Raw genomic sequence first — 25,166 nt, 5'->3', positions numbered from 1 at the left:
CATATCAATACATTGATTGTTTAGGTTAAAACCTTGTATATTAAAAAATGTTTGAAACATCCAGAGAGCAATTTTAGTATGACCCTGATCTTGATCTCAGACTAGTATAGTATCCAGCATGTTGCTGTGGTAGCTGTAACCAGATCAACAGATGCATCCATACTTGTACAAAGATGACATTATCTCAATGTCACTCCAAAGAACACATCAAAGTGTAGACAATTTCCAAATATTTATTTTTTGTTTTTCACAAAATATATTTCATTTAAAGTGTTCAATGTATGAAAGACTTGCCATTTTCATGTAGGACTAATATTGCTCAATTTATTTAAATATAACATTAAATTAAACCAAAGCCCAAAACATAACAAATCCACCTTTTTGTTATCTTAAGAAAGCACCTAAGTATGTCATTGTGGACATTTAAACAAATTAGGACAATGGGTTATGACTCTGCTGTCAGGAGGTTACAGAAAACAAATATTTGTTTTTGAAGTCTATATGACTTTGTATTCGATTTCTTATTGCAACATTTTTTTCCCCCCATTCTAGGTAAACAGTAGTGTTGGGCACAGTTGCAAGGTTACTGACTTAGTTGAAATGAAACCCTGTGGAACCTATATAAAGAAAAATGATGGATATTATATAGCTTATGGCTACTAGAAAATAGATAAATAAATGCCCATTTGTATTTTTTTTTTATAAGGGGGCAAATGTTTAAAAAGATAAATCTGAAAACAGTCACACAAATATCTTGAATTATTATCGGAGTAGTAGCCTGCTGGGATGCTGAAATGTACCAACATAGAATGACTCTTTAAAAAAAAAAGTGCTGAGCTTTGACTTCATATACTCCATCTAAAAAAAAGATACCTGGTCTACAATGGCAGCATGTCCTTGATGTCCAGGCCATGTCATGTCAAGCATTGTGAAGCATGTCAAAAGGCACAAGGATGGGGATCCGAGGCAGCAGTGTAAACCATAATTGCTGCCGACAGCTCGTTGGCAGAACACAGTGTATCCCGTTTCTCGGCGGGACCGCACAAAAGACAGTGGGACAAAAGATGCGTCCCATTCCTTTCATTAGCTCATGCTGCCTCTTTGCCTAATACCAATTAAAAACAGGGCTTTTCCAACGTCCCAGGACATCCAGCGTGTAGCAAGACTGTGTTGAGGTGTTTGTTTTTAGAGGGGGGCGAGTGCTGCGAGATGGTGTGGACTCTATTTGCACAAGGACAAGGCAAGCTTGTGTCCAAGGGGTCTGCGGATGGACAGGCGACCCTCTCCTGGGTTTGTTCTGGCATCGACTGCCAGTCATGTTCAGCCAAGTTGGTGGCACACTAACAAGGTGTCGGGCTGGCGAGTCCTCTCCACTGTGCACTGGCTTCTGTGACAAAGGAGGCGCAGGCCGTATCGCCCTAACATGCCGCTTGAAGGCGCCTCGCAATCTGCCAAAATGTTTCAACTTATGGGCTTGATCTGGTCAGCACAGGTGGATGGCAGACCAACGTGACCACGAGTCTTGAGATCACCTATGATGAGGCTTCACGCTCGGATCACGATGACCCTGGGCACCAAAGACACGGGCGGCCTGTCACGCATGCACTCCCCTGCTCCTTTTTTTAGCAGGGCAGCACACAGCAGAAAACTGCTCAATCGTGAAAAAGAGAATCAGCACAGAAGACCAAAAATAATGATTTGTTTGCCACGCATGCACGTGTGCACATCTTGTGTGTGCACTTCTAAAAATAAACTCAGGGATACGTCGAGCCCTCGTTATTGCAGCGAGAACCTTTAACCCTTTCACATCCGGAAATAAAACGTGTGGTATGTGTTTGCATGAATGTGGATTTAAGTACATTTATACATTTGAATATTTCTTTCAAAAGAAGATTCACAAGATTCAAGAAAGTCCTTTTATCTTCTAGTGGAGCCACTACTCTCGCCTGCCCACGACTTTGTGGCAGACATGATTTTACATTATGTACAAAGATATACAGTTTGTTCCCCAGTTAAGATGCTCGAGAGTTCCTCTGAAAACAGCAAAGATTCAAGTGCATGACTACAAAATTACTCTATATGTAACATATAGATTCATTCCTAAAAGCAAACATAATCTGGGCTGTTTAATAACATAATTAAAGCAGGCCAAATGTATTGTATAAGTCAATCACATAAAGGTTTCCAACATATTACGTAAAAACACACAGACAGGAGTCGGAATTCATATTTTGATTATAACATTTTTATTTTTATATTTCTGTCCTGTTGCCTTTCCTTATTCACTCACCAGGAAGCATTAACTTTCAATAACTGTTTGACCAGATTTCTTGCAGCAACTAAGGTAATGCAGTAACATTCTTTTCCTATTGGTTCACATTAAATCATAGTAAGAATGAGGGGCAGCTTAATTACGTCTTCACACACACAATCTAAGGATTGGGCCCAGACCAGAAAAAAAACTATTTAAAAAATAAATAACAAGTTCACTTTAAGCCAGCCTTTAGGACCTTGGACAGCACTGCTGAGAAGCGGCTGTGAGACAAATCTCAACTGTAGCTGCACTTAAAAGTCCCTGATGAAACCAAAAGTTAACTTAGAGGCATCATAATAAGTATTAAAAAAGGGATGCCTGTTGTATCCCAAGCATGCATAGAGAGAAATGGGCAGTTTAGGTCCAAACCATTATCATACGATTCAAAGTACATTTCTTCATTCTTAATTAATTAACGTTTGGTTTGGAGAGCATTTAAATTTTACATTTATCATACTAAGGTTTATTCATGGATTGAAATAAAATGTAATATGTCATCTAAATAAATGTAATAAAAATAAGCCATGAGTGGACAATTGTTTGCACCTACATTTGAGATGTGCTAGAAAATACCACCTGAATTAGTCAGAGCTAAATCAATGGATTATTATTTCCTGAACATGCAAACTTACATATAAACAATCTTCAATTGCATATCCTTTGGAAAAAGTCCATCTTTATTTGCTATGTAGATAATTGATGAGTATTTTTCCATCATGCTAAAACAGGTCGCACATGTTTCAGTCCACTCAAATCTTTTGTAAATTAGCTGCTACCCCGTCTGGATCAGCCCGTTTAGAATGTGCCAGCTTCTACTTGATGACACAAAGACATTCAAAATTAATTCACAACCATCTGCTTATCAGTTGTCTAGCCAGCCTCGTCTCACATTTCCATCTTTCTTACTTCACAGCTTTTAACAGGACAACACCATTTCCAAATTCTAAATCTTTTGACAGAGTTGAATTGGCTTGAACACACTTCCTTTGTGATGATTACAATATTTCATTTTATTGTCTTGCAGGGACACGTTGACTTGGTAATTGCTGCGCTTTGTAACCTAGATACAGCTGAGCCTTCGAGGAACAGAGCAATAGTGTCAAGTTCACTGGTTCAGAGCCATAAAAAGGCCCTCACACCCACACAACAAGTGCAAAACAGCAGTAAAATCTCTTCGCAACCCAGTTTATATCCTGCCGTAGATGTGCTTTAGACTGTGTTCTGAGAAAGCAGTCAGTTACTGCTGCAGAAATGTAACCTTTAATTGTCGTTTCTGTCATAACCACTTGATTTGCATTCTGGTCGCCAGAGTTATAACAGAGCATGGAAACTAAATGTAAAGGAGTCATCTGTCCAAAATGTGTTCTAGAGCTTAAAACCTTACTAATTTGTATTTAATGGGCAACAAATGTGTCGATTAAAGTCTCTTAAATTGATCTTGGACCTCTATTGTACTCATCAGTATGTGTCCGTTTGTTCAAAACTATCTTTTCATTTAAATATTTACATTATAAATGTGCTGAAGCCCCACCCACTGAAAAAGCTGTTTTCACATCAGTTCCCCTTTAATGAAATCAGTTTTCTACAGGTATTCTTATATTTATAGAAATATATTAAATACCAAAAACATTTTTTATTATTATTATATAATGAGCTATATTAAGATATATGCTTAATGAGAAGAGTCGTTCAATCCACCTACCTCTATTTTCTTTCATTATTATACTGGCTTCTTTCAAACATCTTCTTTGAGATGATTTGAAGCTAAGGCTACATGTTCCTGTTGAACCAACACAAAATAATTATAGTTTATAGGATTTAAAGATATGATTTTACCTTTGTTATGATCCTTATGCCCCATTTTCGAAGTTAAGCAAATAGTTTCATTCAGCAAACATCAGACACAAGCACAAAACAAATACTATCAGATAATATTAAAGTGCACTCAGCAATTACTACAAGTGTCCACATACTCCAAAGCTTGTTAACTACTTTAAAACACTGATGTGAAGGATTATCAGTTGACCTGCTTTAAATTGGTGATTCCTTTTGCGTTTTAGAGACTTCTTAAATCTCAGCTCAGGCTTTAGCTGTGGATGCTGGAAAGCTTATTTATATTAATTTAAGTGGCGCACCGCCCCACAGTCGCACTCAAACAAGTATGTTTTTTAAACACTTCCTTCTTAAAAAAAACACCCATGTTCGTTTCCAGGAAAGGTTGGTCTGCCTGGGCTCTAACGTCCAACAAGTGTGCCTTCAGCTGTCACTCATAATTAACTAAAGACTTCATAGTGACAGTCACATGTAGCCACAGGGGTCTTCAATCCACTGAAGGATTCTTAAAAGCTCATCAGGCGGTGACTTACACAAGTCACTTACAAGTTAGGCTGGAAAGGGTCAGGGGAGAAAGAAAGAACTTTCCTTCATTTGGAATTATGTATGCAGCCTTTCTAAAAAAAAATATTTGAAGAGACCTCACAAGTTATTATCATTATTATTATTTTTTTTTTTCATCCAAACCTTTGAAAGCAATTAGATTTAAGTGTGTCTTAAATTGATCCTGGACCTATATTGTACTTACTAGTTTGTCTATCTTTAATTGAAATATTTACATTAAAAAATGAGCTTAAACTGTGCTCACTGAAAACTCTGAAAACTGAAAGAATTTTTCTGGGGATTAAATCTTGTCAATGATAACCATGCCCAATCTGCTGTGATTGGTCAAACACCGAGGTTTGTCACTGTGCTTCATCAACTCCATAAGTCTCCATCTCCAAGGGACTCTTTGTAAAAACAAAGTGGGTGTGATTACAGCTGGCTAAAAATGGGCTTCAATCTTCTGACCTCTCGTTTGCCAAGATTTTAGACGGGGAAGACCTTATTAAGTAATAACTTCAAAACATGGTCATGATGAGGGACTTCATTCATCCTGGTGAGGAAGACTTCCCTTTAAACATAAGTAACACTTCTTATTCTTATTATTATTAGACCAACTTCCTCTTCTGATAGTTCTGCTTGCTAAGTAGGCCTGTTCATCATCATAGAAGCCCGACTTTAATTTCTCATTGCAAGGACTTATGTCATTGAAAAAAATGATCTTACCAGTCTTCCACCTGCATAATGATAAAGCTATTGATTAGAGCATCACATCCTAGGAAAGTAGTCAGTGGAAGGTTTTTTTTTATTATTAATAACCAGTCCAAACAATTACACAATGTCTTTTCAAAGACTCAGATGTATTTAAAAGTTAGTGTGAACACTTTTATATTTTGACATAAACACAAAGCTGGAACCTAGAACAGAAAAAAAAAATTGATTTCATCCTCGACTTTGGACAAACTAGTAAAAGGTGTTGGTACCCACCCATGCCTACTACTCTTAATGTTGTGACAACCAATTTAGTCAATAAAGACTAAGAATATATTTACATTTTCCTTGATTTTCTTTCTCTACTTGTTCTCAGTATTATCTTGACCTTTAAAGTATATCTTTTATCGAGTTGTTTTGATTGTTTAAGCGCTTTGTGACCCTGGTATAGAAAAGCGCTATATAAATACAAATTACTTACTTGCATTTTGTGATCAATTCTAATGGCTAAACATAGCTAAAAATGTCATTTTTTTGGCTCTTGTTTTCACATACAGAATGAAAAGTCACTTTTTCTGGTTTACTCTGCATGTATACCACATAAACAGAATCAACATTATGTACAATAGAATATTGATAAAAACATATCTTATACATATTACATATTTTCAGTGATTATAGAACAATTTATAATCAATATATGTAATGTTGTACAACAATTTAGCACGGTTTGTGTTTTGATAGCCGACCACACCCACACCTCAAACAGGTATTACAACATAACACAATGACGGTCTTGTTTTTCCAACTTGATAACGTGCTTCAACAAACAATCTTACATAATGCTGTTTCAGACTGATTCAATAAGATGCAAGGATTTATATTGTCACGCCGCTCAAAGGGAATGATAAATGCTTGTTTACATAAAATAATAAAGGTAAAGGTTGTCTGTAAAAAAAATATTGTTTGGAATAGAATAAAAATTGGAAAAAGACTTAAAATACTTAATTTAATATTATCAACTACACACTATCGAGGAAAAAACAAGGTAGAAAACATTCCACTAGGTTTGTTATCACCATATCATAATAATTCACTCGGAATTGGCTTCTTCTTCATCTTCAGCAATTCTATTATTATATATTCAACCGATCTAATTCACCTCCGTATTTTGGCCAATAAAAATGCAATCGCATTGTTAGCTTGCTCCTGGTTTATTCAAGTAAAACATTCCGTTTCTGTTTTTCTATTATTAAAACATTCAATGCAGGCCGAAACCTACTGGTAGAGAATTACAGCTGAACAACCGTATGCATCACACCGGCTCTCAGCTACTGAGTCACTTCATTCATTTTATTTTTCAAGTACTTTGACGTTCACATTTCTTCACTTTATACGCTTTTTTTTTTTCAATCCATTATTTTTAAAACCTTTTTCCTGACACGAATGATCTTCCAAAGTTGTGACCAAAGACGGAGTTCAAGTAAAATATTCTTCCCATTAAAAAGGAGCAAACAGGTTAAGGTCTGGGAGTCTTGGTGCAGTGAATAAAATGCACAACATTCGGCAACTGCACGTCCACTCAAAGAAGGGTCCCCATGTCATGTGAGGCCCTAAGGGTAGAAAGCATATGGCTAGCTTAACACCTCAGCAGAGGCTTCTTGGACACACCCCCAGGCACATGTGCACATATACAAACACGCACACACAGTCCTGTGAACCAACCGCCTTGATGTCAAGGATGTGATTCGTTCAACTGCCTGTAGGCCAGGTGCTTTTGTAGGTTTATTTATAGCTCACGCAGGTACCTGAGCAACCAGGAGGATACACATTTTGTGTTCCAGCTGCTTACTAAATTATTTATCAGCTCCTGAAGCAGCATCTCTAATCGAAGGGTTCAATAGACAGCTTTAAGGACTGACATTTCTATAGAATAAAAGCTCAGCCACAGATCCTATACCTGAGATACAACCTATGTCCACAAAATGTTTGAGCACATTTCAAATATGTCAAGATGAGAGAGAAAGACTCATTTATCTTCCTCAAAGAAGCACTTAATACTACAGGAAGAAAAAAAGTGATCAAACTGGCTATCATGTTTGATCTCTTATTAAAGATAAAACAGTAAATAAATGTCATACAATAATTGAATGAACTTTCTTTAATAAGAGGAAACCCCTTGGAGTTAAATAAAAAAAAGGATGACTTGCAATTTTTAAAGATAATCCCACACGCTTATAAAAGTATGTTATTGAATAATATCAATAAAGGCATTACATTTTGACGAGTTTAGAAGAAAACCTGTGACCACAACTAAATACCTTTTAACTTTTTGAGGCTCTTGACTTTAGAGAAACGGGAAAAAATACAATGGAATCGCATCATTCAGTTGTTGGTATTCTGAGGAGCGTACAGACACAATCCAAAAGTTCCTACCTGGGTGTCCGTGTGATGTCATAGCTGCCGGGTGCTTGTGAGGTGGGCGCCCACACAGCAGACGGGCCCTCGGTTCTGAGTGTGCCGTTTGCACAGATGTGGTCGACGAGTTGGTGAGAGTAATGTCCTGCCAACACAGTTGATGTCTGGGGTGGATTCAACATGCAGGGCAGAGATCGCCCCAAAACAGTCTCTAAAGTCTGGAAACAGGAAGCAGATGTCCAGTCGCAGCAGTGGCCAATCCCCATGAGCCTTTGTGTTGGATTCTTCGAATCAGTCTCTGTCAAGCTTCAGGGCCAGACTACAAGAAGAGGGGAAAAAAATGCATTAAGTCGTCATCGTTTCTTTCTACCATTCATCTGAGCACTTGGAAAACAAGACAAAAGCGAGAAGTGATAATTAAAATGCAAGTAAATGAGTCATTAGAAAAGATTTTTGAACTTTTTACACTTTAAGATTATATTAAATAGAAAGAGGTAAATGAGATTTGGCCTTGATCTAGCACTTGATAAGTAAACACACGGCAAGCCACAGCGAAACGCCATTCATGTTTTGTTTTTCTTGAGTCTTAAGATTTGTAATAAGATTCGTGATGCATTTTTTTATTCCAGGCGTGGTCGAAGATGCAGTCTTTTTCTGTGGCTCTTATGAGGTCAAAGGAAAACTCATAAGACAGATCATATAGAAACTAACTATTTTATTTTGTATTTAGTTATTATTCTAAATAAAAACTGTATTTAGATACTTTATTGATTAATTATTTAATAAACTTTCTTTAATAAGATATAATAAAACAATCGTTTAAGGCTATTTAACTTGATTTTATTAAAACATTTTTGTAATTAAATCATTTAGTTTTTTGTTTTTTTTACAAGACTGGGGACAAGTTTCATGTCAGTGTCTAATTCAAGTGATTGTTCTTTTCTTTGTTTTCAGACCAGCCTTAATTCACCTGCCCTGGAGCACAAGTGTCAGATGGAATGAAAGCTTCATGCCCAAGTGGACCCAACTACGCAAATAGAAATGGGGTAAAACTGCCCAAGGGTAAAGTGAGTGAGGGGGGCAATTGAGACATGATGGCGAGCATTTATGTCCACGCCCTTGTGTGTGTGTGTGTGTGTGTGTGTGTGTGTTGACAGTGGTCTCTGAAGTGATGCCGTTCGGGTGCGAGGGGGTGGGGTCTTAAGACAGAGGGCCAGACAGTGCAGCCAGCCATGGGACAATGGCTCCCCTCCTTCCAAAAAAATAAAGTCGGTCACTGAACAGCACACACACACTTTTAGATGGAAAAGCGAGGAGTGGCGAGGGGAGGGGGGGTATTGGGGGTCAACATGTTGTATGGGTAGTTGTCGCCACTCCAGGGGGGCTTCAGGCACAAATCATTTTCACAGGGTTGTGTGTGTGCCTTTCCAATGCCATTGTCCCTTCAAAAGTTATTCTAATGCGGGGTGACAGGTCTGGGGAGACAGACCCTGGAGGCCAAACTGAGATGATGCAGACGCGTAGATGGGTTCATGGGAGAGCCAGCGTGAGGATGCGGGGGTCAAACTGATCAAAACACAAATGTTTAGTTCCTGCTGTAATTCCTAGCAAACGATGGGAAGTTTCCTCACTAGTTGCTGCACTGAAGTTGAGGAAGCCATACGAGCTCACCATCTGAAGAGTAGGTTCCTCAGCAGTCCTGCACTTCCTATCACTCCAGGAGCCGCTCGACTGTTGAAACGGGCGCACGGAGCTCCTACACTTTAACGCCCCCATTCACAAAAAAAAGATTGACGCATGCAGAGAATTACCACCGCCCATCTCCAGCCATTCACACACACACATCCACACACACACACACACACTTGGACTGGCCCTCGCTTCTTATAGCCGTGTGTACAGTGGGATAAACGGCGATAGTAAACGACTCTTTCGGCCTGAGACTAAAAATAGCTCCGCAACAATCGGCATAAAAACGCTCGAGACTTCACTTCCCGCCCGACACACAACTGTCCGAATGTTGACTTCCACGCGCGAGAGGCGTTCAAGCTCAGCTCTAAATGTGCTGAACATCCAGAGCTGGTGTTCGAGAACGAGAGGCAGAGAACCTGCAGCTGGACATTGTTTTGATGAAGTGTGAGGATCATCTCTCTCGACTCTCAACATCTATCTATCGCGGCTCGAGCCCAAACTCACCAGCTGCCGAGCTCCAGGGTGACAGCGTGTCCCGCCCGACTCCCAGTTGTCCTCCATGTTCCTCTTACGGCTTCTTCCCGGCACAGGAGAAAGAATGGACGACAATTTCATCTCCTGGCAGATTCCGCCATACTGGATTTTTGTTACAGCCCCAGCAGCGTCACATGGAGCTGCCCTGCTATAGGCGGAGGCGGGGTCAGCCCGCCCAAATTATTATTATTATTATTGTCATTATTATTATTATTATTATAGTATTAAGATTATTATTTTAAATTATGTTTTGTTGTTATCATTATAACTATTAATTATTAGGTTAGGTTAGGTTAGGTTAGGTAGAACTTAACCTAACCTAATAATTAATTATGTTGCCGTTGTAAAGGAAAGTAGATTAAATCGTTTAGAAAAGTAACAGCCTGTACTAAAACGAAACTCACATTTCTCCGATCCTTAAAACTCTTCACTGGCTTCCAGTTTCTTTCAGGATCAACTTTAAGATTCTGGTTCTTACTTTCAGAACTATTCATGGTCAGGCTCCTCCTTACATCAGTGATCTGATCCAGCCTTACACCCCAGCTCGGGCTCTGAGGTCTGTGGATCAGAATCTACTGATGGTTCCTCGCACACGGTTCAGGACCAGAGCAGAGAAATCCTTCCAGGCAGTTGCTCCTAAACTTTGGAACGATCTTCCTCTCTCTTTGCGCTTGATGGATCTACTGACTCCTTTAAGAAACATCTTAAGATTTTTCTATTTGTTCAGGCTTTTCCTTGATTTTCTGGAACTCCTGTTGTGTTCTCAGTTTTATCTTGATCTTTAAAGTATATACTTTATTGAATATTGTTTTGATTGTTTAAGCGCTTTGTGACCCTGGTCTGGAAAAGCGCTGTACAAATAAAAATTACTTACTTACTTACTATCAGTGGGTGTTAAGTACTAACCGGGGTTTCAAACTTGGGGCCCACAAAGAATTTGGGGCCCGACATATGAGATTCTATGGCGTTCTATTTATTGTGTACGTTTTGATGTGGCAAAGCAATGGGACTAAGTTTTGTTGATTTGGATTGTCTAAAATACTTTTTTCCTTTTTTAAAAACCTTTACAAAGTAACAGAAATGTGAACCAACAAACTCAAAAAAACGAATAGTGTTTTATAACTTACCAATGTTAATTGAAAATATGAGCTCCTTTATTGGAATTGATCTCCAACGTCCATCCTAAATCTTTAGAACTTTCCCCCTCATGTCATCAGACTTTACTGTAAGTAAGTAAGTCATTTTTATTTATATATCGCTTTTCCAGACCAGGGTCACAATGCGCTTAAACAATCAAAACAATATTCAATAAAGTATATATTTTAAAGGGCAAGATAAAACTGAGAACACAACAGGAGTTCCAGAAAAGCAAGGAAAAGCCCGAACAATAGAAACGTCTTAAGATGTTTCTTGAAGGAGTCAGTAGATCGTGCGAGGAACCATCAGTAGATTCTGATCCACAGACCTCAGAGCCCGAGCTGGGGTGTAAGGCTGGATCAGATCAGTCTTCTAATGCTGTCTTCACTCTTCAGACATGCTGCAATAATACTAATATGGCCTGAGATGGTTGCTATCACAATACTTTCTCCATCACTTCCTCCTATAGCCCAACAACTTCTTTTGCAACACCTCGCTGGAGGGCCCTGACAAAGGGCAGGAGCCCCCTGCATCATTATCATCACAACCAGAGCAGGAGTTATTTTTAGTCGCAGCTTTGTGCAGCCTGTGTACTATTTTATTAATCAAGGTTGTTTCTGTTTTGGAGTACAGAGGAGGTCTGTTGGGACAGCTGTATCCATGGCAACAGAGGATTACAGTGTGTGTGGAAAAGCTACAGAGCATCAGTTATGTAAGGTGGTGGGTCTTGGAGGCATCTCTATGTTGTTGTGCTTCAGTAAGCTCTTAAAAGATGGACGAAGAGATGCAAACACTCCAGTATGTTTATTTCCTGCATGGAAAATACTAACAATGTCCACCACTCGCTGTATTGCCTTCATTATAATAGTTTCACTGTGCTGCAGCATGAGTGTTAGTTTAGTAGACAATGCTTTATGAACTTGAAAAGAGGAAACGCAGCAGCAAGGTGTGCTTGTTCACGGACGTGTGTTGTTTGGCGGCGAGGCTTAATGAACCTGTGTATGGCTTCAATGCAGATATGTCAAAGCAGGGATTAGACAGGCTTATATTGCCCAGTGCAGCACATTTGCAATTCAGCAAACATCTCGGCGCTCAAGCCAAACTGCTGCCAAACTATGTTTGCGATGAGAAGGGAGAAGCCGCCACCCCTCGTACTGTGTGTATCGCTGTCTTCTGATAGCACTTACACGGCTAAGAACACACAACACCGCTGATGGCGGCAGCAGCAGACCTCTGGCTGTTGGTGGTTTGTGAAGGGAAGCGGTCGTCTCACCCAACTGCGTCCCACATGAGTGTAGCAGGCAGACGAAGGAGCAGACCTCGGATGTCATAAAGAAAATTCGCATTGCCAGCAAAACATGGCAGATGTGATCCCTTAGAAACACACACACACAAACACACACCACCCAGATTGCTTCATTTTTGGATGAATGTGTGATAATCAACCGTTTGTAGCACATACACAAAAGAAAGGTCAAGTAATCATATAAAAAACAATTTAATGAATTAAAAGTTATTATTCACATATTTTAAAAAAAAATCATGTTCGGAAAAGTTGGAAAAATATTAAATTGTAACTCATAATTGTAAGTAAGTAATTTTTATTTGTATAGCGCTTTTCCATTTTACCTGTTCTGTAAACATTTTGTGTGTTTTATGATGTAGTAGTTGCTGTTTACTTTGTGCCAGTCAAGTTTTAAACTTCACTACTCAAAATTATAAACCTTGATGGTCAACCATCAGGTGGTTAGAGGCCACAGCACGGTGGCTCACTGGCCAGTCCTATTATTTGGTTTCTTTCTGTGTGTGTTCAGTGGGTGGGTTTCTCTTTCTCCCACACTTCGAAAACATTTAAGTTCATGCTCTGAATAGGTGGGCAAGTGACTGGTGGTCAATGTGTGTAGGCGCACCACAAACAAGAACTCCAAATGTACTTTTTATTTCCTATAATGGGCAGCAATGGCCTTTAAAGCCTCAGATAACCGAACAACTTGTTCAAATCTTGTTTAAATAAATTCTAATATCACATTCATGAACAATTAAACAACTTTTTAATTTGTGGTTCGTTCTCCAAAGTAGTGACTTCACTCCTTCTTAAAGTGAATGTGCTCACACTACTTTCTCTGCTCTCATCGCAACTATTGCTTTCAGTCCTTTATTCTTGCTGCCTTTTTAGTCCATCCCCAGTTTAAACGTATTCATCTACCTGCAGTGATCCATCGATATCGAGCAGATGACGTATGGCTTTGTGCTCCGGCAAGAGTGAAACAATTGTTGATTGTGAGGCTGATTCTGAGCCTCTTCACATAAGAGTGGATTCAAGGGTCCATCATTTACTTTACATAAGTTTAAATGGTCTATTTAGACCTAATTTGAGTTACATTCACTCTACAAGTCCAGAAAATGAGAGGTTGAGAAAAATGTTCATGTTTAGGCTCAGCATTAATAAATCATTCTTAAAAACAGTAAAAGGAAAAAAACATAAAAATAAAGAATAAACAATGGAATGCTTTTCCACGTGTAAAATACTGTAGACTCTAATTTGGTGAAAATAATATAACTTTAAGGAGGTACCACATACGGTAAGCTAAACAATCACAGTCTGCTTAGCCCAAGAAAAGAAGCCACAGGGAACCTCTCTATCTTTTTTTTTACTTTGAGGTGTTTTATTATTTCTTGGAGAAACCATTTATGATTGTGGAAAAATAGTTTTTCCAGCTTAATAAAATTGGCTACCATGGTGAATTCTGGACTATTGTCCCTGTGGACCCCAAATATAGCAAGCATTTGATCAGAATAAACAACGTGTCCTGTAATAAAGACATTTGGACGGAGCCAGAACATACCTGTATATGCCCGAGAGTGTCAGTGTGCATGTATCACAGATAGGGTCCACATTAGAGTAGATTTTAAGTTAATTTTACCTCAGAATAATGAAGCTGATGTATGATTTTGATCCGTTTATGGCCCTGTCCGAAACAAATTGAAGCAGAATGGATCTTTTTCCAAAGCCTTCTCCCTTTAATTCTCTGAAAGAGACAACCCTAAATTATTCTCCTATGCTGATTTTAAAATGTCCAAGGCTGACTTGTCAATTTAGCATATATAGTGGAAATATCAACCTTTTCTGATCTGATGAATTTAAATAAACATTCTGTAGATACTTAAAACACTTTTGAAACTGATTTTATTGAGTTTACAAGAATAGAGTTTACAAAATATTACATTATGGCAGACATTTGAACCTGTGAAAGACATTTATGGGTTATTTTATCTTAAATGTTTTAATTAAAAATATATCTGGACTGGTGAATCAAGGTCAAATGAGACAAATGTACTTAAAATAAGCACATAAGCAACCGTTTTTTACACTCTCTATACTTAACCAAGTGAACGTTTAAATGGGAAAGTAAGCTTGGATCACTTTCCAAACTATTTCGATTGCCTAAGACAGTGTTTATATTTCACTGTTCTGTACAGAAAACTCATCCAGTCTGTTCATGCTGCTGATTATAGCATTAGACTAGCTTGACCATAAATGAAATATGTTTGATGCATTCTATTGTTATTTAATTGTTTTAATTGATCCATTTTCCTGCCAGTTTTTGTACTGGACAGCCTAGAAGTTGCTTTGAACAGAAATGTAATAATTAAATCAATTAATGTCTTTTCTTTATTCCCTCACAGCTTCATCTCTTCCCGTCCTTTCCTGTTGATTTAACAGATTGCAAAGGCCATCTTTATAATAAAAAAGTGTGTTCTCTTGTCTTGTAACATCATGAAGGTTTGATCAGGGCTGTCGGTTGAAATATGCTGACTAATGTGATCCATTGTGATCATGGATGGATGAAGCTGTGCAGACCAACACGTGCCGGTGTTTATGAACAGACGCGACAGGGAGAGTCAGGAGCAAAGTACTCCAGCACAGCAAGGCAGAGCACGTGGGGATATTTTGAGCAAAGTGAAAGCACTTCCTGTTCTTGTGTGACTCTGCAGGAGGGTTGATAACCTACATAATAGACTCGAGCACAAAAATAACCCCAGAATATCTCAGAACAAGAAAAGCACTACTAAAAAAGCAGGCCCCCTCTTTAAGGAGTGAGATGCCTTGCTCAAGGACTACTGTAGCTCTCTTTATATTGAGGAGTGACACCCCAACATTTTGATCAAGCTCCAGAAGGATACTGACAGTGTTGTGTACTGATCGATGCATAAACATTTATACAGTACAGGTCAAAGGTTTGGACACACCTTCTCATACAATGCTTTCTCTTTGATTTCATGATTGTTTACACAATAGATTCTCACTAAATGCATCAAAAATATGAACGAACACATGCAGGATTATGACTTAACAAAAAAAGTGTGTTATATTCTAGTTTCTTTAAAGGACCTTTCTCTCTGATCACTGCTATGCACTTGTTGAGCAGATTCCTTGGTGATGCTGATATATTAATCGGTTGTAAATGAAGAATGTGAATAAGGCTGTATCTTTATGAGCGTCAAGAGCTATTTGATGGTTGGTCATATAAGTACATTGTGTTTTTGTGTGTCTTGTATTTATGTTTGTTTAAGAAGTTAAACTCAAGAGCTGACTTTAAAAAAAAAATGAAGTTAGCAATTAAGATCTACTTTTTCCAGCATTTGAATTCTTCTTGATAGAACTTGATTAGACAATGGCTGATTTTCCATTTTGTGTTTTTCAGCCCTTCTTCATTGCCATGATTAAAGGTATGCGTTCATGAAAGACACAAAAATACCCCTCCCCCTGGAAATCAGCTCACAATTATTTGCTGAGAAAGAATGAGTCTGGATGACTGGGAGTAAGTGGAGAGAAACATCCTCCAGAGTGAGTTGAAGGTAATTAGGACTAGACCATACTGTACCACCTTACCAGGGGTCTCAAACTTGCCGGGGGGCCACAATGGATAGATTTCTAATGCATGTAATTGATCACCATATGATTCATATTTTGCTGTGTAGTGTTTTTGTGGTATTTTTTGGTGAATTGAAAGATATTTTCAAATAAAGCTCACCACCAGAAATGTGACCTTATCTTGTTTTATGTATTTTCTTTCAGAGATCCAATCTATATATAAATAAAAAATAAAAATAAATGTTAAGTTGGTTGTCAAGGTTTTTGCTATTCAAAGAGGAAGTCACTTGCTTCTGCAGCACACACTGAACTTAAACGTCAAGTGGAGGGCTGGAGGATGTCATCCACTAGGCTGTAATTGGGCTGCAATCCAAGTTGGAGGCTCTAAGTACCTCCAACATATCCCTCATCAGATTCTACTTATACACCCAGCTGCCTTTCTCAGGGGTCTTTAGTAACCCTACGAGCTATACAGGATTCATTTTGCAAACTTTTGAAATGTTTCATCTGAAACAATAATCAGATAAGGACTAAGTATGGGTAAGGGACGTTTATATTTATATAAACCACCTTTTGTGTTCAAATGACACAAACGTTACATGAAGAAAAATCTTCCCAGGCTTCCAGACCGAATTTTATTATTTGAATCACTGCCACAACAAGTGCTCCAAGCGATTGTCCTAACTATAACGCCTTCCTACGTATTCTAATATATGGTAGCTGTGTCTATCTTCTTTGTAACAATCCAAATGTATTTCAGATGTTACATGTTGTTTCTCATCAGTGATCGTTTGTTTGTTTGGACATCGATCAGTCATCATGCCTTTCCATGACTTTGAATGGGCCTTAATGGAGAATACAATAGAGCTTGGTTGTGATGTCATGCTTTGATCTCTGACCCTCTCTGCATGTACCATACCTTTCATGAGCTGGGTTGTTACAACAACGCTTACACTTTTGTTATTTTGACTATTGCTATCTGCTAAAGATGCAGCGCAAGTTGCTGAAGAGAGGAGCAGTGTGTGATGTTTTGTTTTCAATGTCTTCACAATGGTCACACTGAGTCCCACTAAGACCTTCCTCAAGAAATGTGTGATAAACTAAACACCCAACAAAGAAACTAAACTACATACTGCATTGTATGTTTGAGTATTTTTTTAAATAAAACAATAAAGGACACATTTGTTTAAAAAAAATAAAAGTTTCTGATTGTAATATAAGTTTAAATCTTCAAGGTTGTAAAGATTCACGGATGCACTGGCTTGTGTGTTACACTCATCTATACTGCCACCTGGTGGACACTTTCAAAAATATTCAGGAGGCGGGGTCAACTTAATGGCGTCATCGATGTGCGCCACTCTCCTCTCGCATGTGAGCGAGGCAGGCGACGACTGAAGACGAAAACAAGCGTGTTTTGAACTTATGTTTCAGTGGCAATAATAACGTCGACAACACAAACAGAGAACGACGGAGAACAACCCTGAGACATTGCTCATGGACGACAGGCAGCAGGTGGACCTCCACGGAGATGAGGAGATCATCGAGGTGATCGACCTGGACGATGAGCCTGAACCAGGTGAGTTCAAACTCGATCATAATGTAAAGTGTGTACTTTTATTTAACATTTTTCATATTTTAATTGTTTTCATTAAATACTTGTGATGTTGTCTCCATCTTTTGTAAAAATGAAATCATCCAAATGATGATAAACGGTCTCGTTGCTCTTCAAAGATGATCTGGCAGATGACTTGGAGGATGTGGACTTGGAGGAATCTGGAAACCAAGCAGACGATGAAGGCTGGGAAACTGAGGACGAGATGGAAGCCGAGGTGGAACAGGATGACAGTGAGATGACCTTCTCCAAACACACAGGTAGACTCCCACCAAGTCTTCCATCTCTAGTTTTAGTTTAAAAGTCCTGGTCTGTTGCAGGGTCAGTGTTCTGTGTCAGTCTTGATCCGGCCACCAACAGTCTAGCAGTGACTGGGGGAGAAGATGACAAGGCGTATGTGTGGAGAGTGAGTGATGGCGAGGTCCTGCTGGAGTGTACTGGTGAGTGTTGTTTAAAAAATCTCAATGCTTAGTCAATGTTATTTACTACATAAAACCTTTTTTTTTCATGTCATATCTTGTTAAGAACTTTAATCTTATATTAGAATTTTACAGCACCCTTTTTTTAAAAGAAGAAAAATGCAGTTAATTGTTGCTATTCTTTAGGCATTGCGCTTTTCCAAACCAGGGTCACAAAGCGCTTAAACAATCAAAACAATATTCAATAAAGTATATATTTTAAAGATCAAGATAAAACTGATAACACAACAGGAGTTCCAGAAAATCAAGGAAACGCCTGAACAAATAAAAACATCTTAAGATGTTTCTTAAAGGAGTCAGTAGACTCCATCAAGCGCAAAGAGAGAGGAAGATCGTTCCAAAGCTTAGGAGCAACAGCCTGGAAGGATTTCTCTCCTCTGGTCCTGAACCGTGTGTGAGGAACCATCAGTAGATTCTGATCCACAGACCTCAGAGCCCGAGCTGGGGTGTAAGGCTGAATCAGATCAGTGATGTAAGGAGGAGCCTGAGCATGAATGGCTCTGAAAGTAAGAACCAGAATTTTAAAGTTGATCCTGAAAGAAACAGGAAGCCAGTGAAGAGTTTTAAGGATCGGAGAAATGTGAGTTCTTCTACTAGAGCAGGTCAGAATTCTCGCTGCAGAGTTCAGAATCAACTGCAGGCGAGACAGCTCCGTCTTGTTAAGACATGAAAACAAACTGTTACAATTGTCCAGACGAGAAGAAACGAACCCATGGATTACAAGCTCCAGATCATGTTTCGAAAACATTTTCCCAAGTTTAGAGATTTTTCTCAGTTGAAGGAAACAGTTTCCGGTCAGTTTTAATGCTTCTGCTTGTAGAGTGTAGAGCTACAGAGAGGGTTCATTGATAATGTTTTGTTGGTCCCACAGACAGTGGTACGGCCACAGTGATAACATTGTTGTTAGCGTAGCATTGCTGTTTGTCCAATTAGTTTTATCCTCTTATACGCAAATACTTAAAATTAAACGCTCAATACTATCATATATTTAAGTAAATAAATAAAGACGCATTACTCTTTTCACAAAATGACTTTATTTTCCAATCTCGTAGTTTGTTCCAGAGTTGTCTTTGTTTGTGTAGTACTCCAAGCCTTTGTGAACACATATTATCTGTGTGATTGAAACATCATCCAAGTGTCTTAGTTATCATCCTGATATGTTGCGTCTTGATTCATTGTTCCCAGCAGGGTATTCAACCAATGTTAAACAAAATGGAGATGTTCGGATGGTGATGAATCAAATAATGATATTAGTTTTTTCTGAAAATTTGTCCACTCTACAGGTCACAAAGACTCTGTGACGTGCGCCGTGTTCAGTCACGACTCTGCCCTCGTGGCGACCGGTGACATGGGTGGTCTCATTAAAGTTTGGAAAGTGGCGACGAAAGAAGAGATCTGGTCCTTTGAAGTGGGAGATCTTGAGGTAACCTGTGACAAAGACTGCAGTTGAAAAGTAAGGGGCTACTGTCATGACAATATCTGTCTGTCTTCAGTGGCTGGAATGGCATCCCTGTGCTCCAGTGCTACTGGCCGGTACAGACGACGGTAATGTGTGGATGTGGAAGATTCCGTCCGGAGACTGCAAGACCTTCCAGAGCGCTGCATGTCAAGCCACTTGTGGAAAAATCCTGCCTGATGGTATGTACCACTTGGCAGGCTGGATTCTGCTTCAGTCGCTGCTTGAACATGCAGTTTTTGCTCACGTGTGTGTCTACAGGCAAGCGTGCTGTGGTCGGTTATGAGGACGGGACCGTGAGAGTTTGGGATCTGAAGCAGGGCAAAGCCCTCCATACTATTAAAGGTACTTCTCCTCTTACTGACGTGATCTATTGATGTATAGTTGTTATGCCTGAAAGATGTTTTCTTTTATTCTTTGTTGTTTTTTGCGACAGGTCAGGACGCACACCAGGGGGCGCTCACCTGTCTGGCCTGCAATAAGGATGGATCATTGGTGCTGACTGGGTCAGTGGACGGCACCTCTAAACTTGTGAACCCAGCCACAGGGAAGGTACAAATCATGACGAGTATGCTGGTGTGTTGGTGTGTGAGGTCTTTATTCTCACGGTGTGTGTCTGCACAGGTGCTGGCTGCGCTCTCTGTGCAGGGGGCTGCAGCTCCTAAGGAGGAAGGCGACACGAACTCTATAGAGTCTGTGGGCTTCTGCAACATGTGAGTTTGATTCCTTGGCGAGCATGGACTTGAGATGAATTGTCGTCTGTGTCGTAGTCTTCCTCTGGTGGCAGTGGCGTACCTTGATGGAACTCTGGCCATCTTTGACTTGACTTCACAGACCCTGAGACACCGCTGTCAACATGAGGTAAGTATACACAAGTTATCTGTCTGTAGGAGAGGCTGGAGCGCACACCATATCAAATGTATTTAACATTAACATTTAACACCTTTTCTGTGAACATTTATTAATTGTTTTCATTGATAACCAGCCTAAACAAATCTCAAACGAGTGCAGACCTCCTTCAAGAGGCTACTTTTTTTTGCCATTTAATGTATTTACTTATTCATTCTTTTCTATACAATTACAATTTTTTTACATTTGGGATATCACTGAGAGCAAAGAGCTAAATCAAATTAGAAACTGTTTCATTCATCAACTATATATCTTGCTGTTAGTGACTAGTGTTAGAGAATGTACCTTTTGTTCACACAGAATATAGAAAATGAAAATAAAATGTGTGGCTTCCCGCTTCCAACCACAGTGATGGAGGAGGAAAATGCTTATTAATGAATGAATTAAACTGTAGCCGGAGAAGAATCGTTTGTTCTATTGAAACATTGTCTCTTCTATGGATAATTTGTTTGTAAGTATATATCCGACATTGTCAAGTATAAACGAACTGGTTGCGAAGTCTGACGACACCTCGCGGACCAGTCTTCGTGCTGATGGAGTCAGACCAAAGATGGGGTATGAGTCTCTACCCTTATAGAAATTAAACGTCAGTGGTGCTTTAGCGAGCCGTCACCACTGTAATCAGCCTCTAGCTGCACAGCAGGTCCAGCTTGAACTTGACAACAGAACTTTGGAGAAGGCATTCATTATCTAACCAACTTATTAATGGTGCACACAGAACTGCAACCTCCCATGATGCATCCCTGCCCAATAGCAAAAGCTGATTGTCAGCTTTAAATATGTTAATGATATTTAAATGAACCAGAACCAATGATTCTCTTCTCTGTGACCAGAGAATGAAATGAAAACATGATTTTGATTAACCACACTGTTTATTGACACAAATACTTTTAAATAAACATCCATGGGCTTGTTTGAAACATCTTAAGGTTATATTTAACAAGAGTAAAACTGCAAATCAGTAACTTAAAGCGCTGAGTTGTGATGGTGTTGGAGAAGATTGTCTGATCGTCTCTGTGCTTCATTAAAATGTGAGGCCCATCTGCCCAACACACGTGTATTATTGTTATATTTATAGAATAAAAGTATTTCGTTAACAAATCATGTCATCATGTAATGGTGCATTAATATAATCTCAGTTCCGTGTGCACCATTATTTAGGTTAGGTTGGATAATTATTGCCCTCCCTTAAGTTCCGATGGCAAGTTCAAATTGTTACTAATGACATATAAAGCTAATTGTCTATCACAATGTGGCGAAGGACCACGCTTGTGGTCCGGTACTGAATTAGCCACGGACCGGTACCGGGCTGTGCCCCGGAGGTTGAGGATATATTGGATATTGGATATTGGAAGATTTTAAGTGCTCCTTGAAGTCTGAAGAATACATTAGTTTATTGTGTAGGAATTTAATCATATGAGAGTCACGCCTGTGCTTTTCAGCAGCATCATATGTTCAAAACAAAGCTGTGGAGACGTGTAGATGTAACCACTACATGTCGTGTTATAAGGATACGGCAGACTTGCATTGTGAGCATGATGCTACTTCCTGTGCTCCACCAGGCGGGCCTTGTCCAACTGCTGTGGGAGGAATCTTCGTCTGTGGTGTCCAGCTGTTGTCTGGATGGAACTCTTCGATTATGGGATGCCCGCACTGGCAGCATGATATCCGAGTACCGTGGGCACGCAGCCGAGATCCTGTGTTTCTCTGTCAACAGGTGGGAAGATGTGTTCCAGTTTATTATCAGTTTGTCTGCTGCATAGCAACATGATGTCCATGTTTCTCATCAGTCAGATTTGACCTCTGTCTTTCTCTTACAGCGAGGCTTCTCTGGCCGTGACAGCGTCAGGAGACAATACATCCAAAGTCTTTTGTCTCCAAAGACCTGACCGATAGAGGACATAAAGGACACAAGATCATTACATTTTGGACTATAAAAAGCTGCTAGCTTTGTTTTTAATGCTAAACTAAGTCTGTACACCACCACTTGTGTTCAGTGTGAGAGTAGCAACAATATTCAATTGTAAATAGAAATGGAGCAATATCATGAATTTGGCTCTGGACAACATTCAAACCTTTCAATCTATCGACAACACCTTGTTCATTCCTCACTTATTCTACCTGCCCCTGTGAGGTCACGTAAGTTTTAGAAATGTATGTTGCTGTTTAAATGCTGCTACATTCTGTAGCTTGTTTTCATACGGACAATGAAGACTTGCAGCTTCTGTGACCCACACTAATGAAATCACTTCTAGACCATCTGTCTTTTTTTCATATTGCCTCCACTTGCTGTTTGGTAAGCATGTGGAGTTTGATCATTGATGAAGAGGAAAGCCTCCTTTCATCACTCGCTCCGGTCATATTGAATGGAATGACAATAAAATCTTTCAATCCTTAACATGCAGATCAGCCCAGGAATTCCATTTGTACTGTGGCTCGCCTACAGTCCCAGATAAAAGTCTTGTCGCTTATCTGTTTCATAGGAAAACAGCTTAGAACCTCATTAGATATGGCTAATATTAAAATTATGTTGAATATACTAAAACAAATTAGTTTCACTGAGAAAAGAGAGATCATGTAATGAACACAGAAGGGTCATAAAGGAAAAAAGTGTTTACTGGGAATAATGTTAAAATGTAACAAATTATTTATCTGAAATACAAAAATATGTTGCATAACATCAGTGAATTAAGTAGTGGTGCTGCTGGATCCATATTTTAGATCTTTTATGACTTAAATGAGCTTGAAGAACTGCATCCATGTGGTTCAACAATGATCAATACAATTGATTGATAAAGTCATCAGGAATAGTAAAGAAAGCATTTGTGCATGCCTACCATAGTTAATCAAGATTCGTTGGTTTCAACTCTATGCTTCGTCTTTCGTTCAACCCAGACATGCTCAATATTGTTCAAGTCTTGAAACTGAGCTGGCAAGTCCCGGAGAACCTTGATCTTCTTCGCCTTTAGGAACTTTGACAAAGAGATGGAATTATGAGATAGAATACCATACTGCTGCAAATTGTACCCCCCTTTATGTTTGGGAATGTAAGCCCTGAGTAGCCCTTAGCAGGCTATGGGGCTTGGCAAATGCTACATGTTTTTTAATTGCCTTTATTTAGTGTTGTGCTGTGTCTCAAATGGCATACTTCTCTTAGTATACTAGAAGTTAGTATGCATCAGGATAGTGTACATACTAACTAGTACGCAAATTCTTGACAGATATTATGAATCAAATCAAACACTGTTGCTACGCACTAACCAAAAATGATGCGACAGCTTCTTCTTCTTCTATTTAACCAAATGTGGGAACGCTATCATCGACACCTGCTGGAAGCAAGTTTTGCAAGTTTGGAAGAAGAAATAAAGAAACAATATGAGAATCTAAATATTCTCGAGATATTTAAGCTTGTATCAGCACCGAAGACGTGTCATCCTTTTACTGCTGCTGAAAATGAACCTGTAAGTATATGCATATATACAGTGTCTTGCGAAAGTATTCGGCCCCCTTGAACCTTTCAACATTTCGCCACATTTCAGGCTTCAAACATAAAGATATAAAATTTTAATTTTTTGTCATGAAACAACAAGTGGGACACAATCGTGAAGTGGAACGAAATTTATTGGATAATTTAAACTTTTTTAACAAATAAAAAACTGAAAAGTGGGGCGTGCAATATTATTCGGCCCCTTTACTTTCAGTGCAGCAAACTCACTCCAGAAGTTCAGTGAGGATCTTTGAATGATCCAATGTTGTCCTAAATGACTGATGATGATAAATAGAATGCACCTGTGTGTAATCAAGTCTCCGTATAAATGCACCTGCTCTTTGATAGTCTCAGGGTTCTGTTTAAAGCGCAGAGAGAACCATGAAGACAAAGGAACACACCAGGCAGGTCCGAGATACTGTTGTGGAGAAGTTTAAAGCCGGATTTGGATACAAAAAGATTTCCCAAGCTTTAAACATCTCAAGGAGCACTGTGCAAGCAATTCTATTGAAATGGAAGGAGTATCAGACCACTGCAAATCTACCAAGACCCGGCCGTCCCTCCAAACTTTCATCTCAAACAAGGAGAAGACTGATCAGAGATGCAGCCAAGAGGCCCATGATCACTGTGGATGAACTGCAGATAACTACAGCTGAGGTGGGAGAGCCTGTCCATAGGACAACAATCAGTCGTGCACTGCACAAATCTGGCCTTTATGGAAGAGTGGCAAGAAGAAAGCCATTTCTCAAAGATATCCATAAAAAGTCTTGTTTAAAGTTTGCCACAAGCCACCTGGGAGACACACCAAACATGTGGAAGAAGGTGCTCTGGTCAGATGAAACCAAAATCGAACTTTTTGGCCACAATGCAAAACGATATGTTTGGCGTAAAAGCAACACAGCTCATCACCCTGAACACACCATCCCCACTGTCAAACATGTTGGTGGCAGCATCATGGTTTGGGCCTGCTTTTCTTCAGCAGGGACAGGGAAGATGGCTAAAATTGATGGGAAGATGGATGGAGCCAAATACAGGACCATTCTGGAAGAAAACCTGTTGGAGTCTGCAAAAGACCTGAGACTGGGACGGAGATTTATCTTCCAACAGGACAATGATCCAAAACATAAAGCCAAATCTACAATGGAATGGTTCACAAATAGACGTA

At 39.3% G+C, this 25,166-nt stretch overlaps 1 protein-coding gene across 1 annotated transcript; it reads left to right on the top strand.

The window, feature by feature from the left end:
• The first annotated feature begins 17,433 nt into the window (after positions 1-17,433).
• Positions 17,434-22,918, top strand: aamp (angio associated migratory cell protein). Its single transcript, XM_087792664.1, has 11 exons — positions 17,434-17,634; positions 17,790-17,930; positions 17,991-18,110; positions 19,433-19,572; positions 19,643-19,787; positions 19,867-19,950; positions 20,042-20,157; positions 20,230-20,318; positions 20,376-20,466; positions 22,077-22,231; positions 22,335-22,918. The coding sequence occupies exons 1-11, from the start codon at positions 17,553-17,555 to the stop codon at positions 22,408-22,410; spliced, it is 1,239 nt and encodes a 412-aa protein (XP_087648790.1). The 5' UTR covers positions 17,434-17,552; the 3' UTR covers positions 22,411-22,918.
• The last annotated feature ends 2,248 nt before the right edge of the window (positions 22,919-25,166 follow it).

Source organism: Callionymus lyra, chromosome 5 (genome assembly GCF_982586985.1).
Source record: "Callionymus lyra chromosome 5, fCalLyr1.hap1.1, whole genome shotgun sequence".
Classification (NCBI taxonomy): domain Eukaryota; kingdom Metazoa; phylum Chordata; class Actinopteri; order Syngnathiformes; family Callionymidae; genus Callionymus; species Callionymus lyra.
This window is presented reverse-complemented; position numbering and strand designations above follow the sequence as displayed.